The sequence below is a fragment of the Aricia agestis genome, chromosome 16, assembly GCF_905147365.1.
Source record: "Aricia agestis chromosome 16, ilAriAges1.1, whole genome shotgun sequence".
Taxonomy (NCBI): domain Eukaryota; kingdom Metazoa; phylum Arthropoda; class Insecta; order Lepidoptera; family Lycaenidae; genus Aricia; species Aricia agestis.
The window spans coordinates 14,061,273-14,077,780 of record NC_056421.1 but is presented as its reverse complement, the minus strand read 5'-3'; the positions used below and the strand labels follow the sequence as shown (position 1 = coordinate 14,077,780).

The window sequence follows — 16,508 nt, the reverse complement described above, 5'->3', positions numbered from 1 at the left end:
ATGAGCTATATTACTGTAAAGGTTCATTAAAATCTGTCACCACATATTTCCCTAAAAATTTTGTGGAGTTCCCTCGATTACTTATGGATCCTTCATCAGATCACCGCTTTTGTGAATATAATACCAAATTGGGATGATACCCTATATACCAAAAGAAAAATTATGAAAATCGGTTAACAAACGGCGGAGTAATCGTTGAACATAAGAAAACGAACATAACACCTCCCCCATTTTGAAAGTCGGTTAAAATTGTAGCCTATGTGTTATTCTGATGTATGAGCTATATTACTGTAAAGGTTCATTAAAATCTGTTCAGTAGTTTTCGCGTGAAAGAGTAACAAACATCCATACATCCATACATCCATACATCCAAACAAACTTTCGCCTTTATAATATTAGTAGGAAGTAGGATACTAGTAGGATTTAAATGACAATGGCACATTCGTATTTTGCATGGTTTCTAACTTTCTAAGTAAATTGATTATCATATTTGAAGGCATTTAATGGATAAAAGAGCAATGTTTTGTTTCTTTTGAAGAACACCTAATAGATCAGTGGAGCAAGCTTTGACAGCCAGAGAAACGATTGACATTTAGATGTTTCATCTGACGATGGGACGAACAATGAATTCAAACCATTTGTACCACCTCCTATTACGCAAATAATTTACAAATGTCACAAAGCAGGTCACTGGAATAGCTACAATACAACAATGTAATTGTGGTTGGGGCTCTTGTACTATAAGGACACTGACCTAGTCCAAGCGACGAATCCATATCGCAACGGTATTGCCAAATATTGTATAACATGTCTTTCACCCTGCTCTTGGCATATTGCCACTTTGTGTAAACCTTTTTAAATGTCTTTTAATTTTTGAGTTACCAAACCTTAAGCTTTTATTTAAACAACCTACAAAATGTATTTTTACGTAATACACATTGATATTGCGATATTGCTAATCCAAGAGGTCAAACTAAACTCAGTCTTTTGAATTAAAAACCGCATATTTTTAGACACATACTACCCATGCTTTACTAGTTAATACGATAAAAAATCTTAATTACTATTTTAAATTAATAGTTTGATATTGGCAATTAGAAAAAAAATATGTCTCTTTCTACCTACTACTCTTCTTTGTCTAACTCTAACTATCCCTAATCTTCTCTACAAGGTGTAAGAAAACTTAGTGAAACTCCAGGGGGTGTATGTGTTCCTACACCCCCTGGAGTTTCACTAAGTTTTCTTATGTGAGGTATGTGTATGTGAGGACATAGACTTCACTGTAAAAGTAGCAGCGCTGAAAGAGCATTTTAAGGGTTCCGTACCCAAAGGGTAAACACCTATTACTAAGACTTCGTTGTCTATCAGCAGGCTGTATCTCAAAAACCGCCATAGATAGACTTCTGAAATTTTCAAAGATTGTGTATTTCTGTTGCCGCTATAACAACAAATACTAAAAACAAAATAAAATTAATAATGAAGGGGGACTTCCATACAAGAAACGTGATTTTTTTGGCCTTTTTTGCTCGATTTCAATAATGGTATGTGTGCTTTAATAATTAATAATAATATTTAAATAAAATAAAAATGAAGAGGGGGGGGGGGGGGGGGGGCCCCCATACAAAAAACACAATTTTTGGCCTATTTTTGCTCTATAACCATACGGAACCCTTCGTGCGCTAGTCCGACTCGCACTTGGCCGATTATTTTATGATTTGTACGAGCCAGCGTACACAAGTGAAATAATAAGTGACTGTTTCAGCGCTGGCACTACTATGACAGTGAGCTTTATGTTAGGATTTAAGAACACATACACCCCGTAAAGTATTATCACTTAGTTTTGTTACATCCTGTATAATCTTATATCTTTAAACGAGCAATTCTTGTATAATAAATACAATATCGAGCAAAGCTCGGTCAAATAGCTAGTTATTAATAATTAGAGTAAGGGACCATAAAAAGGAGAAAATTATCCATTTCCTTTAATATACTATGCTAACGCGGACGAAGTCAAGTGTTCAGGTAAACTGTGTCATAAATGAATTAGTATTAAGCTAATATTATATATATGTATAAATAATTAGGCCAAGGTTACCTGTGTTTTAGCACTGAAATCTTTTTGTTTGCATTAATTATACGCCACAAAAAGTAATTTAATATTGTGAGTCATACTTTTTTGTTTTTGCTTGTGTTTTATTATTATTCTTATCTAATATTATGATATCATCATAATATATACCACCTTTTTTTATCAACATGTATTACATAAAGTTATTAATGGATAATAATAAGGAGTTCTGTTGGTTAGAATGTGGTTGAATTTTTCTTCGTAATAGCCCTAGTGGTTTACAAACTTTAGATTTTATAAATTTACTTCTTTCGGAGTATTATTTTTAATCCTATTAACACTGTACCACACACTGTGTCACTTCTAGAAAAAACAAACTGTTTAGCACTTGAAAAACAGTTGCCTTGACAACGTAATATAACCTCAAATTAAAAATAAAACTATTTTAGCAGTAGCCACTATCACTTTACAGTTCACAACCGTTTTATTTTTATTTATTGTTCGAATTTTGAATTTAAAATAGGAATTTCAGGTAAGCCGGCAGACGGAGCACTAACTAAATTATCAATCGGGACCACAGCTGATTAAACGTCAATGCGACAAGGTTCTAAAATCACGACCCACGGAAATTGCAACTCTATCACTACAGGAATTGGGGTGAAATCAGATAAGGAAGTGATTTTAGAACTCTGTATCAGTAAAGACGCGTCAACACGGCGCATGCGTGTGACCTAGCATTTGAGGTTTAGGTGATAATTAACGTAAACGGAAACGAACTTTAGTACCCATGTAATAAAGTACAATTTCGAATGTAAGCAAGTGCGCGTGCGTAGTGTTTTTCTTTGGTAAATATACTGTTTTTGTCCTGAAAAAACTGCACTAGTTCTAAATATTAACACAAAATTACTTCAAGTTAAGTTCAATAATATATTATGTCCATTGTCAAATGTCATAAGTATAGAGTATTGTGTTTTTTGCAAATTATGGATTCTCTGATATTCGTAGCTTCGCAAAATCGCAACTCTTAAATTCCTGCCAAATATGTAAATATATATTTTTTTCTCTCTTCATAATAATTATACTATGTAACATTATTGAATTTTGAAACTAGGACACTCTTGTCGCAGGATTTGCCAACCTCCTTTACATTATTTTATGATGACTAATGCAGATATAATCAATAACTGTATCCAATATTTACGAATAATACGCAAATTGCAAACATTTTCAAAACAGTTTACTTAACATAAAACATGTGATACATTGTCTTGTATGTTTACAAATTAATATATCTCAAGCTACGTATTAATATATGGCCTGGTGATTTCCTCGGCTGAGTATCAAAGGCTTTAGTTATGTTTAACATATAGAGAATTTTGAGAATTCCTCGGCAGTCGACACACCCATAACGGGGTTTAATGGAATTTGGTGATGCTATCATAACAGTTCAAAATATTTGGCATTATACCACCTAATTTTGCCGTGTTTCATTAGTTTTGTGATTTATGTTATTTAATTTAATAGCTTTTTAAATTTTTCATTAATTAATAGTTAACAAAAACTATACATATACCGGTCACACTGGATATTTTGGATGATTGACAAAGAGTACAAGTCGGCATTTGCTAATCAAAATAATCTCTATTTTATCCCGGACCCTCTTCATTTTGGCGGGAATCACAATTCATTACCTTAAAAAATATAACGTTACGAAAGTACTGAGTGTTGGAAAGTTCTAGCAGTATGCTGATAACTGCGATTTCTCGATATGTGGTTGGCTATCGAGATACACTGGCGATGGCACTATTTATAGTTTAGGAACGCACATATTGATACAGACAGGTAGATAAGCAAGGAGCAGCTAGCAAGGATACGCGAAGGTTGCGCGCAAAAGGTTATCTATGTCAATATTAGCGAGGCCCGTTAAGGTAACTGGTTGAGGCCAGCTGACTTGACAGCGATAATCGCGGAATATCAAAATACTACGGATTTTTAATCTCCTTCCTTAACACGCTTCATAGTGTCCGAGTTAGCAGCAGCATTAGCAGCTTATAATAACAATCTTCATCAACGGAATGCCTAAGAAATACTCGAGACTATGCGAAACCCATAATATGGAAATCTTTGCTCTATTCTAGAGGCCAGAGCATAGCAAAAATTTGCAGCTTGGTAAATTCGTACATAGATGTACTTACGATGACGTGGGAGAGCCATGCTTCGTCACGAATGGGCCGGCTCGACCGGAGAAATACCACGTCCTCACAGAAAACCGGCGTGAAACAGCGCTTGCGCTGTGTTTCGCCGAGTGAGTGAGTTTACCGGAGGCCCAATCCCCTACCCTATTCCCTTCCCTATCCTCCCTTATTCCGTTCCCTTTCCATCCCTACCTTCCCCTATTACCCTATTCCCTGTTATAAGGCTGGCAACGCACCTGCAGCTCTTCTGATGCTGCGAGTGTCCATGGGCGACGGAAGTTGCTTTCCATCAGGTGACCCGTTTGCTCGTTTGCCCCCTTATTCATAAAAAACGAGTATGTAAATTGTATAATACATAATATTAAGTTTATGAGTCTCTGAGTTCCTGGCGTACAGAAAAGAGCATGTAGATTGTAGAATTTTAATGCCCGTGACTTTTAGCCAACGTGGACAGGGCGTTGGCTAAAATGCAAGCAATTAGTATGAACGTACAGAGGGAATTACGTCAATAATCGCTTATAATTAACGTCAATTCCAATCATGGTTACCAATCATGATCCAAGGGATAATTAGCATGATGATCACATGCAACCTGCGTCACTGCTCTCCAGTTTCACCAGATTGTCATGATAATGTTATCAGCGTGAGAACAGCGACGTGATCGCGGATCGTGTTCTGTTAATCGCGACAAACATCCAAACAAACAAACATGATTATGCAGCGAGGTGCAAATAATAGTAATTGTAGAATCATGTTTTCCTGTGGACAATGTAAAAGATATGCGCCGTGACCATACAGAGGTGTGAGACGCAAGTCACAAGTAACAATTGTGCCGTGAATCGTAAAACTATGTTTTGTTGTCATTGTGGATAATAGTTTAAAGGCAAAGATGATTAATGGTTATGCTTAGAAAATGAATGGTGGTGACAAGGTCTTACTAGTTACTACATTAGCAGTTCAAGCTATGCAAGCTTCGACCAAGTCAATCCACGAAGCGAGCCACAAAACTTCATCCATGCTACGTACATAAAGTTTGTCTGTCTGTCTATCTGTAACCTCTTCTCGCCCAAACCGCTCAACCGATTTTTCCGTTTGAAAGGACATAGAATACCTATTATCCCAGAAATTAAGACCAACAATCATCATAAAAATTTCCCGGAAATCATCATAAAAGTACAAAATAAGAACATTTTTCATAGTCGGAAGTTCCATCATAAAATTATAATGAATGGATAAGTAAATACTTAATGCAAATGACATTAATAATGAGAAACTCTCAATGGAGCTAACTGCGCACACACTACAACATTAAAATGCATCACCTTGTATGGTTATCATGTAGATCAGTGGGGCGCTTGCATTGATTACATATCTCCGTCTTATCGTACTCTGAGATTGACAATGTTATGTAAGGATATCTGAACAAAAACAACAATGATGTACGATCACTGTAGACGTGACTTGATGACGTCTTGTGTCTACAGATATTTTGAACGGGTAGTAAAGTCTTGCCCTACCTTCTACAGTCTACACAGTGGCTGGGAAGGCAAAAGAGTTACTCTTATATCAGAAACCCGGTAGGAATCCTCATCACCTTGATGAGTGGCAGTCTTCCACCGTGCGTTTTTCGCGTAACTTTCTGCCGCGCACTGTAAAACTCTGGAACGAACTGTCACCAGCGGTATTTCCGGACCTATACGACCTACAAACCTTCAAGAAAAGAGCGTATTCCCTCTTAAAAGGCCGGCAACGCACCTGCAGCTCTTCTGATGTTGCGAGTGTCCATGGGCGACGGTAGTTGCTTACCATCAGGTGACCCATTTGCTCGTTTGCCCCCTTATTTAATAAAAAAAAAAGGAAGCTGAGTGCTGCCAATCGCCACTGGTTTCACACTAGCCAGGCTGCCAGAATTCCTATGGATACTAAAATTTTGCCACAATAATTCAGAACCGTCTTTAAAAAGCTGGCCTCAAAACCTTAATTCACTTTAATGTCTACCACAAATGTTTAAGATTACACAACACGTATCAATTCTTCTGGACCTTTAACAATAAATCTACTAATTGAAGTAAACAAGAACAAATTGCTCTAGAATGAAACCCTAACCCTAACAATAATTGATAAATAGCTTTACCCGATTAGGTGTATTGGGTAACGCGTTCGATCCCGGGCGAGGCGCTAATTAATGACACAGAGCTGTGGGTGTGCTGTGGGAATAACTCATTAGAGTATTGTGTAACCTATCAGGGTCGCCACGCTAAACGCATGTAACAAAACAAGGTTTGAGGTGACGACTCAGATATTCAACAGAGCCTTCCCGGTAGAATCGAACATAATATCTTTTATTCGATAAGGATTCTTTGAGAATTCTCCTGCCCTCATCATGACAATATCTCTCTCTGGAAAATCGCCCTTATTTTTATCTGGTGGCGCCGTTGCATTAGTATAATAATGCTCTACCACAATCTACTGCCTGGATCTCTGTTCTAGTTGGCTCTTCATTGTACAATGGGTACCCAGCAGCATTTACCTAATTAATTATCAAAATCGATCCTTAAGACATCTAAGTTTTTGCAATATCTACCGGAAGAAAGCCCTCAGTTATGGTGCAATGTCGCAAGTTTTAAGGACTGATTACAGGCACTACGCTTACTTATTCGTGCCGGATGCGTGGTCGCCCTAGCATGGTATTGTACACGACCCTGGCCGCCATTGTCGGAGCTGCGCGTGCGCACACCGCAGATAGCGATCCGACGAGCAAACAGACATGAGACACGCACATTGTAGAGCCAGGTGAATGCGACAAATTTGCAGTGCTAATTGCATGACCTACAACGTAAGAGCACTAGGCTATCTAGATTCTGACACGTACGTCGTACGTGATAGAATCTGGTCATTGTAAATGGAAATAATTGAATGCAGCGGTCGCATTCAGAGACTTTGATATTTGCTACATTAATTTTCTGTCAAACTCTTAGTGCGGCTGTATGTGCTTGAGGATTTTGGACAAACATAAAGCTCTTATGGATTTAGGTTGAAGGTTTCAAGGTGTTTGGTCAAGAAGAAGTGGATATTTTGCTATAACTTATGATAATAATGATGCAACACCAAGAGCTTGGCGACATCAGTGATCACTAATAATTTTTTGTAATTCGGAATTCTTCTTTTGAATTTTGAAACACCAATGGTGCCAACCTACAAGGCGAATTCTCAAGTATCGAGTACATACTTAAAGATGCGTTCAGCGTTACATAACAGTTGACAAATGTTCACGTTTCAACGGGCGCGTGACGAAACTGCCACCGGCGACCGGCCGGCGCGACCTTGCTGCTGTGCTGATTGTAATAACAGAAGCTAAGCTTATTATATTCTTAAGATTAAGGATTTATCTGAGTTCTCTTCCATCTGCGAGCAAAAAGAAATGGTGACATTATACTTGCGTTGCGGTTAAAGGTGAAAAAAGAAGATTGTCTTCATCAGATACGTGAGACGATAAAGATAATTTATTTTTTGGCATTTAATAAGAATACGAGAAACTTTGAGAGGGCAAGTACTATTTTATGAAGCAGAGGAGGCAACAGGTGTCTTTCTGGCTCCGGCTTCTTATAAGTACTTATATTGATAAATACCTATCAGAAACTAGGCAGGAAATCTACACTCTTCAATTCTGTTGCTATCCAATATTCATCTTTTAGACAGTTGTAATTGGATGACGAATGATGGTAGGTATCAGCCATTACCATCCATCATATCTGATGGGGTTAGCGCGTGACAAAGCACCGGAAACTGTGCGCCGGAAGTGAGGCGCGGCTGGTGTTAACGGAAATTAGCCCTTGCTATCCTCACAATATGACAGGTAATTACGTAATGGAACCCACACCTTGGATTTCGAATGGGTTCGGATAAAATAGAGGGAAAGGGACAGAATACCATGAGGTGGCTTCAAATTTACGTACATTTCATTTAGCAGCATAGCGATTATTCCCTACAAATGGCCATTCAAAAGAAGGAAAAAGTTGTGCACACTGCACAACAGTCAAGTTTTATTCTTCTGATGTCTGAGGTTCTACGACGAGAGATTATCTATTCAACAGTGTTAATGATTGGTTATGTTTTGCTTTAGCCAATAAAAACATTAGGAATTGTTTATTACCAGGTAAATTCTAGAATGAAATCGAAACATCAGATTAAGGGCTTAGTAACGGGATAGGTATCAGAGGGATAGGGATTCCGTAGCCGATAACTCGATAGTAACTAGGGGATAACCGTCGCTTGGTCGATCAAGCGGCAAACTGCATTGGAAAATGTTACTTTATGCAATTTGCAGCTATTCTCAAAGTGTGCTCCGCAGAGCCCTGGGGCTTCCAAAAAGGCTTGTAGGAGCTTAAGCATAACTAAAGGTGTACCAGAATCTGATGGCAAAAAGTGGGAAATTGACGCTACCAAATACTACTGGGGAAATTGGAGCAAAACGTTTGATACTTTTTTCCTTAAATATAGTGGCTGATTCTGTGTGTGATACATGCAAATGTAAAATAACAACCCTCTTTTTTGTCGGGGGTTAAAAATATCCAATGATTAAGGATATTTTTTGAAAAACTCCCATCCGCCATGAGATTCTGGTAGACCCTTGTTTTCAGAAATGTCGTAATTTATCACTTATCAGACACCAGCATAGAAATTCATAGACAAAACATTTTATTTCTAGCTCCGTCAAAAATTTTATTTCTTAAAAGAGTTCCGCCTCCAAAAACAGTTTAAGAACCGCTGCTTTATTGCATGCATTTAAATACTGTCAGAACATGGAATTATGTAGTAATAAGTGCTATTGTAGAGCCATGGGAAACACAAAAGAATGTTGTTTGTGCCACTATCTTCCACATGTAATATGATCTTTTAATGCTTAAATATGAGGTAAATAAGACATTTGCGATTTAGTCTACTTGCATCATCATAATTAAAAAAGACATGGAAGTGTGTCATCTCTCTTCTTTCTTATATTTAAAAATGGATTTTCAAATGTGTTAGTCGCTCTAAAACTCGAAAACGGCTGAACGGATTGGGCTGATTTTAGTCTTAAAATATTCGTATAAGTCCAGGGAAGGTTTTAAAGTGACACGAAGTTCACCGGGGCAGCTAGTTTTGAATAGAATCAGCAATCAGACTCGAAACAAACTTGATGATTGCTTACTTCGTCGGGTATGAACAGGTATTTTAAAAGGTACCAGTACCATTTCAGTTTACCAAGTAAACAACATAGTTCACAAACCACATAAAACCGGTGCTAAACGCAAAACAAACAACGTCCATGATCTAACATAGGTCCGGTTCTAGCGTACAAATGAAGATGCTACTTTCAAACCTTATTACCAGGAAATAAAGTCGTAAACTTGTAAAGCAGCTACTTCGACAGTACTGATGATCCTGCTAAGGTCGACTAGAGGTCTGTTAATAAATTATGTCATAGCATTTGTTGTAAACTAAAGATTTGTAAGTCAATCCACGAAGTAATAAAAATTCTTAAAGCAAGAATGAACGAGGATAGAGCTTCAAAAATTTAATCTGTCGGTTTTGAAATATGTATTTTTGACCCTCAAGTGAATTGGCAGTTGAGTCAAAGGTTTTGTCCATCTCAATGCGATTAGAGAGCGAAGCATGCTTTTCGGGGCCGATGGCAAGAGCTAAGGGCATGGAATTGGATACTAGGTGTAACATAAAGTAGTGTGTATACTTTTTAAACTTTCGCGTTGCATTATTATTATTTTTTTTAGTTGATACTTAAGGGTATGTATATTGTATGTGTCTCTATAATACGCTTGTTACATTGAGTTCGCTGTAATTTTAGCAGCGCTGTTTACTTTAATTTTTTTTTAATGAAATAAGGGGGCAAACGAGCAAACGGGTCACCTGATGGAAAGCAACTTCCGTCGCCCATGGACACTCGCAGCATCAGAAGAGCTGCAGGTGCGTTGCCGGCCTTTTAAGAGGGAATAGGGTAATAGGGGAAGGTAGGGATGGAAAGGGAACGGAATAAGGGAGGGTAGGGAAGGGAATAGGGTAGGGCATTGGGCCTCCGGTAAACTCACTCACTCGGCGAAACACAGCGCAAGCGCTGTTTCACGCCGGTTTTCTGTGAGGACGTGGTATTTCTCCGGTCGAGCCAGCCCATTCGTGCCGAAGCATGGCTCTCCCACGTCTAAAACTTTTGGTGTTTCTATTATTATAGAATATATAGAAATAAACTCCTTTTCAGCACTGCTACTTCCACAATAAACTCTACAAGTGAAACATACACATTACACACCCTAAAGTATTATTTCTTTGTTTAGTTGAATTAGTATAGGGACACTAATGATGGATGGATGGATACTCACTGGCGTGGTCGTCATCGAGGAGGTTGTGGTAGCGGTGCTCGCTCTCCAGCTTCATCATCACGGCGCTCTCAACACCGCATCGCGAAATCCTGCAAACGAGAGATTGCAACGTCAGAACTACATCGAAATCGGTAAAGTCTACAGAGTACGTGGGGGCCTGGCACATGTCAGCTTGGTATGCAAGGATTAAGTGACTCTAGAAGGAAATGGAAAAGGTGAACATCGTGGAATTTCCAGGCAGGTCAGACACATATATTTCCAAAGCCTTTAGTCAAAATTCCAATCGGTAGTGTTGACAGCTAAGTTAGAAATCAAAAATGTGGGGAATTTGGCACACCTAAGTCACTTGTCTACTCTGCCTAAGTTTACCTAACGCTAACCTAGTGTCATGGAGTTGACAAATTAAATATGATATGACTCATTCATATTATTATTCGTCATATTTTTATATTGGTTCCTAAAACATAATATTATTTATAATAATATCATAGGTAATAGGCGAACATTAAATTACTATCTTATCGTCATAGATAAAACGTTTACTAGTTAATCTATTCTACGCAATATTAGAGAAATGAAGTTAAATTAGAAACGCTATGAAGAGTATGAAGTATTTAAATACGGATATTAAAATATATTATTACATAGAAACTTTAGTTAGTGTCATTAATGTAAGAGCAGCTGTAACTTCAAATTTATCTATATTGAGGTAGTTACATTAATATTATTATAGAGAGTCTGCCTGATGTCTCAAAACCCCAAGGGATACTAGGATAGGCAAAGAAAATGTACTTTTAACTGTACGAAGTAAGGAGTAGCGAATTGCGGCAGTATGACTTCTTACTACTTAGTAGAAATATATATATATATATATATATATATATATATATATATATATATATATATATATATATATATATATATATGTATAAGCTAGCTGTCCCGGTGAACTTCGTTTCACTTTAAAACCTTCCCCGGACTTGACTTGTACGAATATTTTGAGAGTAAAATTAGCCCAATCCGTTCAGCCGTTTTCGAGTTTTAGCGTTACAAACACAATTGAAAATCCATTTTTATATATTTGACTTTTAAGTATATCACAAATCTTTTGTATGGGAGTATAGAAAAGTGTTGTTTTTAGACTTTTTCAGGAAATTTAATTTTTTTTTGAATTTTTCTCTCCGTAAGAACCATCCTCGTACTTCAAGGAATATTTTGAAAAAAGAATTAGCGAAATCGGTCCAACCGTTCTCGAGTTTTGGGCTTAGCAACACATTCAGCGACTCATTTTTATATTATAGATAGATAACTAGTTTCATTTAATAGTTTAATTACATTTGTGATTAAACTAATTATTATTACACAATTTAATGAATGATTTTGACACTGGTCAGCACTGCAGATGTAATTTCTTACGTAGAAGCGTAGTTATGTGATGCTGCCCAATAATAATTATGTCTCCAGAAATGCTTGTAGTAGTAAAATCAAATAAAATGCTCACCAGCTGTTCGTCTGTTGTTTTGGGTAATGAGGGCAATACCAGGGCATTACTGCAGTGAATGAACTAAAGTTACGTTGACATTACGAAATACAAATTACACACAAGCGCACACTCAGTTATTTGGGTGACACTCTCGCAGGGCTGTGCCAAATAAACTTTATTATATATTTATAAGACTATTTCAGTGAAATACAGACAGACAGACAGACTGACAGACAGACGTCAAACTTATAACACCCTCTTTTTTTGGAGGGTTAAAAATGACTTGCGTACATACTGCAGCCCAGTTATGTACATGATACTTGCTAAAATTATATACCTACCTCTAAATTAATACCTCTAAATTCGCAAGTGTATCTGACTGTCTCTTATCATTGTTATGTTATTAACATAATTTTAAAAGTATGTAATATTCATACCATATTTTTAATATTATATTAAGAACATAACAATGATGTTCTAACGTGTATTACGTATACTACAATACGACGTATGTGTTGCATATTACAACAGTAAAATTTAAAAAAATTATTAATGTGTAAATGAATAACTGCAGGTACAGTAAGTTTTGCAACAATGAAATTAGTTAACACTTAATATAGGTAATACAGTTCACGTAACAGAATATAAATTTTATATTTCGCTTCGCAATTAAAAATTTAAAGTAGTACACCCGCTATTCGTTTAAATTTAACCATATCCTTTAGACAAAAGCATTCGATATATCGACAGTTATTTAAGAGATTAGGAAAGTATGAAATTTTGTCATTATAATGATCTCAAAACCTAGAAGACTTTTGGATTTTTACTTTTTTACTTCGCCGTCTTGTAACTCAAGACTAAATCATAAAGTTTAATCTTCAGGATACATAACTTATTTTTGGCAGCCCTGAATGCATGTAGGTAGCGCGTTGGCTGTGCAGTGCATTGTACCTGTTCAGAGGAATTAAAAAAACATGGCGCCTAAGAACAGACACACAAGAATTTCCTATGTTAAATATTACATCACAGTTTTCCGGCCTCATAGGATTATGTAGTATTAGGCTATGTTTAGTTTTTTGGTAAAGATATTCAGATTATTTTGTTGTTGTTTTACTAGATAAGAATGGCTAACATTTTAAGCTCATTTTGAAAGCTACATCCGTGGTTATATGCACCATGAAAGGAATTTACGTCCTTAAGCAAGTAACAAGTTCGATTCAATTTATTTTTGTAAATGATTCTGAAAATAATAAGTTGATGGTGACAAGTTTTATAGGAAACAAGTGTATAAAAACTGCGTGACTTTGATAATACAGACCTACAACTTAAGGTTCATGATTTTGTGGAACTTTGATAACAATATTTTTAATTTAAGCGTAGATTAGCGTTTTGGCCATTGTGAAGATGATACTACAATGATAATAACAAAAGGGCGAGAATGTGAAATAGCTGTTCTTGAAGTGAAATTTTGCAAAATGGCATTGTTACTTCTGATTTTAAACTCGTCAAAGGAAGCCTTGTAGAGTTTTACAATTTTATGATAAATATTTTAATTGCCATAAAGTGAGACCAAAATACTAAAATGTAACGTCGTCTTTGAGTTGGACCGTTAGCTCTACATATTGTCTTTTTAACTCACCTACTAAAGTTGGTCAGAACTGGATAGTGCCTTCATCGTACAATATAATCTACAGTGATGTTACGTGATGACATGAGATCAGCACCATGTCATCAAGTCACGGCCACCAAACCTGTTCTATTATATTGCAGGTTTATATATTGCTTAGGTGCGGTAATGTGTTAATATTGTGAAGATGGAAAAGATGCCAGTACTTGTCGATATATCTTGGATAGACGTAGGTGTATCGTACTACTCGAACTTTTATATTGAGGTTTTATTATGCCGAACCTTCCCGCGACTTCAGAAGCAAAGCAGAAAGCAGCGTACTTGAGAAACATTGGCAAAGTGGAAGAAAATGTTTGAATAGAAATGAAGAATGGTATAATATGTAAACTTCTTCAAATTAAAAGGTTTTTATGACCAAGTATGAATTTGCACAAGTGAAACGTGTGTTTGACTAGTTTGATTCCCATATTGAATATATATCAGACTATCAGTGTTGGTTTGAAGGTCATAAAGTTCGAATCACATATTTTTACAAAGATAGAGTCGCAGTGGCAAATAAAACAGCTGCCGATGATGATTAAACTTCAATTTAATGACGAGTTAGTCTACAGAATATAATCTAAACGAGGAAATCTTCATCTAATGAGAGTTGTCGATATGGTAATATCATTTGACACCAGAGGGACGGTTGGGTCTTTCGTATAAAATGTCGTGTCAGACAGATATAATATAATATGATAGTCTGGAAGCTATTTCGAGACATTTGACAGCTGTTTGACACGATAGACCTAACGGCTACATAGCGCGTAATTAACATTTGTCTCTGAATGCGGCAGTTATATTATACAAGTTGAACCTGTAACCTAGGTTTAAGTCGGTTTAACATTGGTGTATCTCGTTACAAGTGAACGTGGTCTCGATTCCTGTCGCCCGTCGCCCGTCGCCCGTCGCCCGTCGCCCGTCGCCCGTCGCCCGTCGCCCGTCGCCCGTCGCTGCACAACGAGTGGCAATTGCGACAGTAGACAAAGTAGGTGTTGAAATATTCCGCCTGAAGTGATCCACTGTCTACGTATGCCTGAAGTGATCCACTGTCTACGTATGCCTGAAGTGATCCACTGTCTACGTATGCCTGAAGTGATCCACTGTCTACGTATGCCTGAAGTGATCCACTGTCTACGTATGCCTGAAGTGATCCACTGTCTACGTATGCCTGAAGTGATCCACTGTCTACATATGCCTGAAGTGATCCACGTATGCAAGTAAGCATTCTTAATCACTAGCTAAAAGCCGAGCTTTATGAGGGCTCTCGTCGTCACACCTTGACTGACTGATGATGACTCATGACACATCTACATACCTAATATAAAAAACCTTGACTGACTGATGATAACACATCTACATTATTTTAACCAATCCCCAAGCGGCACCCGGCTGCCGCGTACCTATTGAAAATCTATTGTGTCTGTGATTCCCACGATCGAGGTAATAAATAAAAATTACTATGTTAAAGCACAAATCAATAGGCGTGATAGTTTTTCCGTAAAGTGTACCACAAAATGTTAGGTTGTGTTGTTGCGGTAGGTTCTATCGAACCCGCAACTGCCTTAAGCGATGAGTGGAGCACCATGGGGTGTTAGTGGGTAGACAGGAGTCCCACATACCCCGGACGATTTTGCCGGGCCCCAATTTGCAGGGGATGCGTAAAGCATTTCCCCATGTTAAAAAAAAGGGATAAAACTACTAGCTAAAAGCCGAGCTTTGTGACTTGTGAGGGCTCGCGTCGTCACACCTTGACTGACACATCTACATAATTTAAAATCCTTGACTGACTGATGATAACACATCTACCTATTTCTTCTATTTAAATAAATATTACTATTTTAAAGCACACATCAATAGGCGTGATAGTTTTTCCGTAAAGTGTACCACAAAATGTACAGGTTGTGGGATATACTAGGGCCTGCTTCGCTCGCCCGGCCCTGATTATTATATATGCGAAAGTGCGTCTGTCTTTCGGTCTATCTGTCAAAATGTACGGTTCTGAACCTTGAGCGCTACGCTTAATTGCTGCTGAAGTCTGAATCGACTTACATGTAAGGAAATGGATAGCTCGCTATCGTGGCAAAATGGTTCCGACTGATTTAAAAGGGATTGCTCCAGACAATTTTTAGAGCTGACCGTTTTTGATGGAAAATCTTTATGAAAGGTTTTTAAATGCGGAAAAGTACCTCTAGTGTTCTGCAAAGAAAATCTTTCAAATACATTACAGTATTTTTCTGCCGCTTTCTTTTGTCAAAAGCAGTATAAACTCGCGTATTAGTCATCAAAAGTTTGGACAAAAAGGCTATTGAAGCTTAATAGCACATTTATCTGAGGAAAAGGATGTAGATATTGAGATAGTTAATGAATACAGTTACATTTAGCCTTTGTTATGTTTCCTTTAGAAAGGACATTATAATATCCTTTCATTTAAGAACTTTAAAATTTTGTTTTACCTATCCATCCATCTTGTAAAGTGTGACTTGAAAGACCGCTGGCCCTCTAGTCAAAATGCATCCGCCAGTTTCTAGAGCAAAGTCAGATCTCAAAAATGTATGGGATTTGACCTATTATTTATTATATATAATGTCAAATATGGGATTTGGGATATTATAATATCCTATCGGAAGCTATCTAAGACACTTAGCAATGCGATAATTAACGAGTTGTTAAATCTTATAAATTTTTAACATCCAAACTTCATGCAAAGCAGTTTTTGACG

At 37.2% G+C, this 16,508-nt stretch overlaps 1 protein-coding gene across 1 annotated transcript in view; it reads right to left on the bottom strand.

The window, feature by feature from the left end:
- The window catches only part of LOC121734836 (echinoderm microtubule-associated protein-like 2), a 79,330-nt gene that overhangs the window by 40,394 nt on the left and 22,428 nt on the right, over nucleotides 1–16,508 (bottom strand). The window contains exon 2 of the mRNA XM_042125463.1: nucleotides 10,638–10,726. Coding sequence (XP_041981397.1) covers nucleotides 10,638–10,695 — 58 coding nt within the window. The 5' untranslated portion in view covers nucleotides 10,696–10,726. The remainder of the gene's footprint in view (nucleotides 1–10,637; nucleotides 10,727–16,508) is intronic.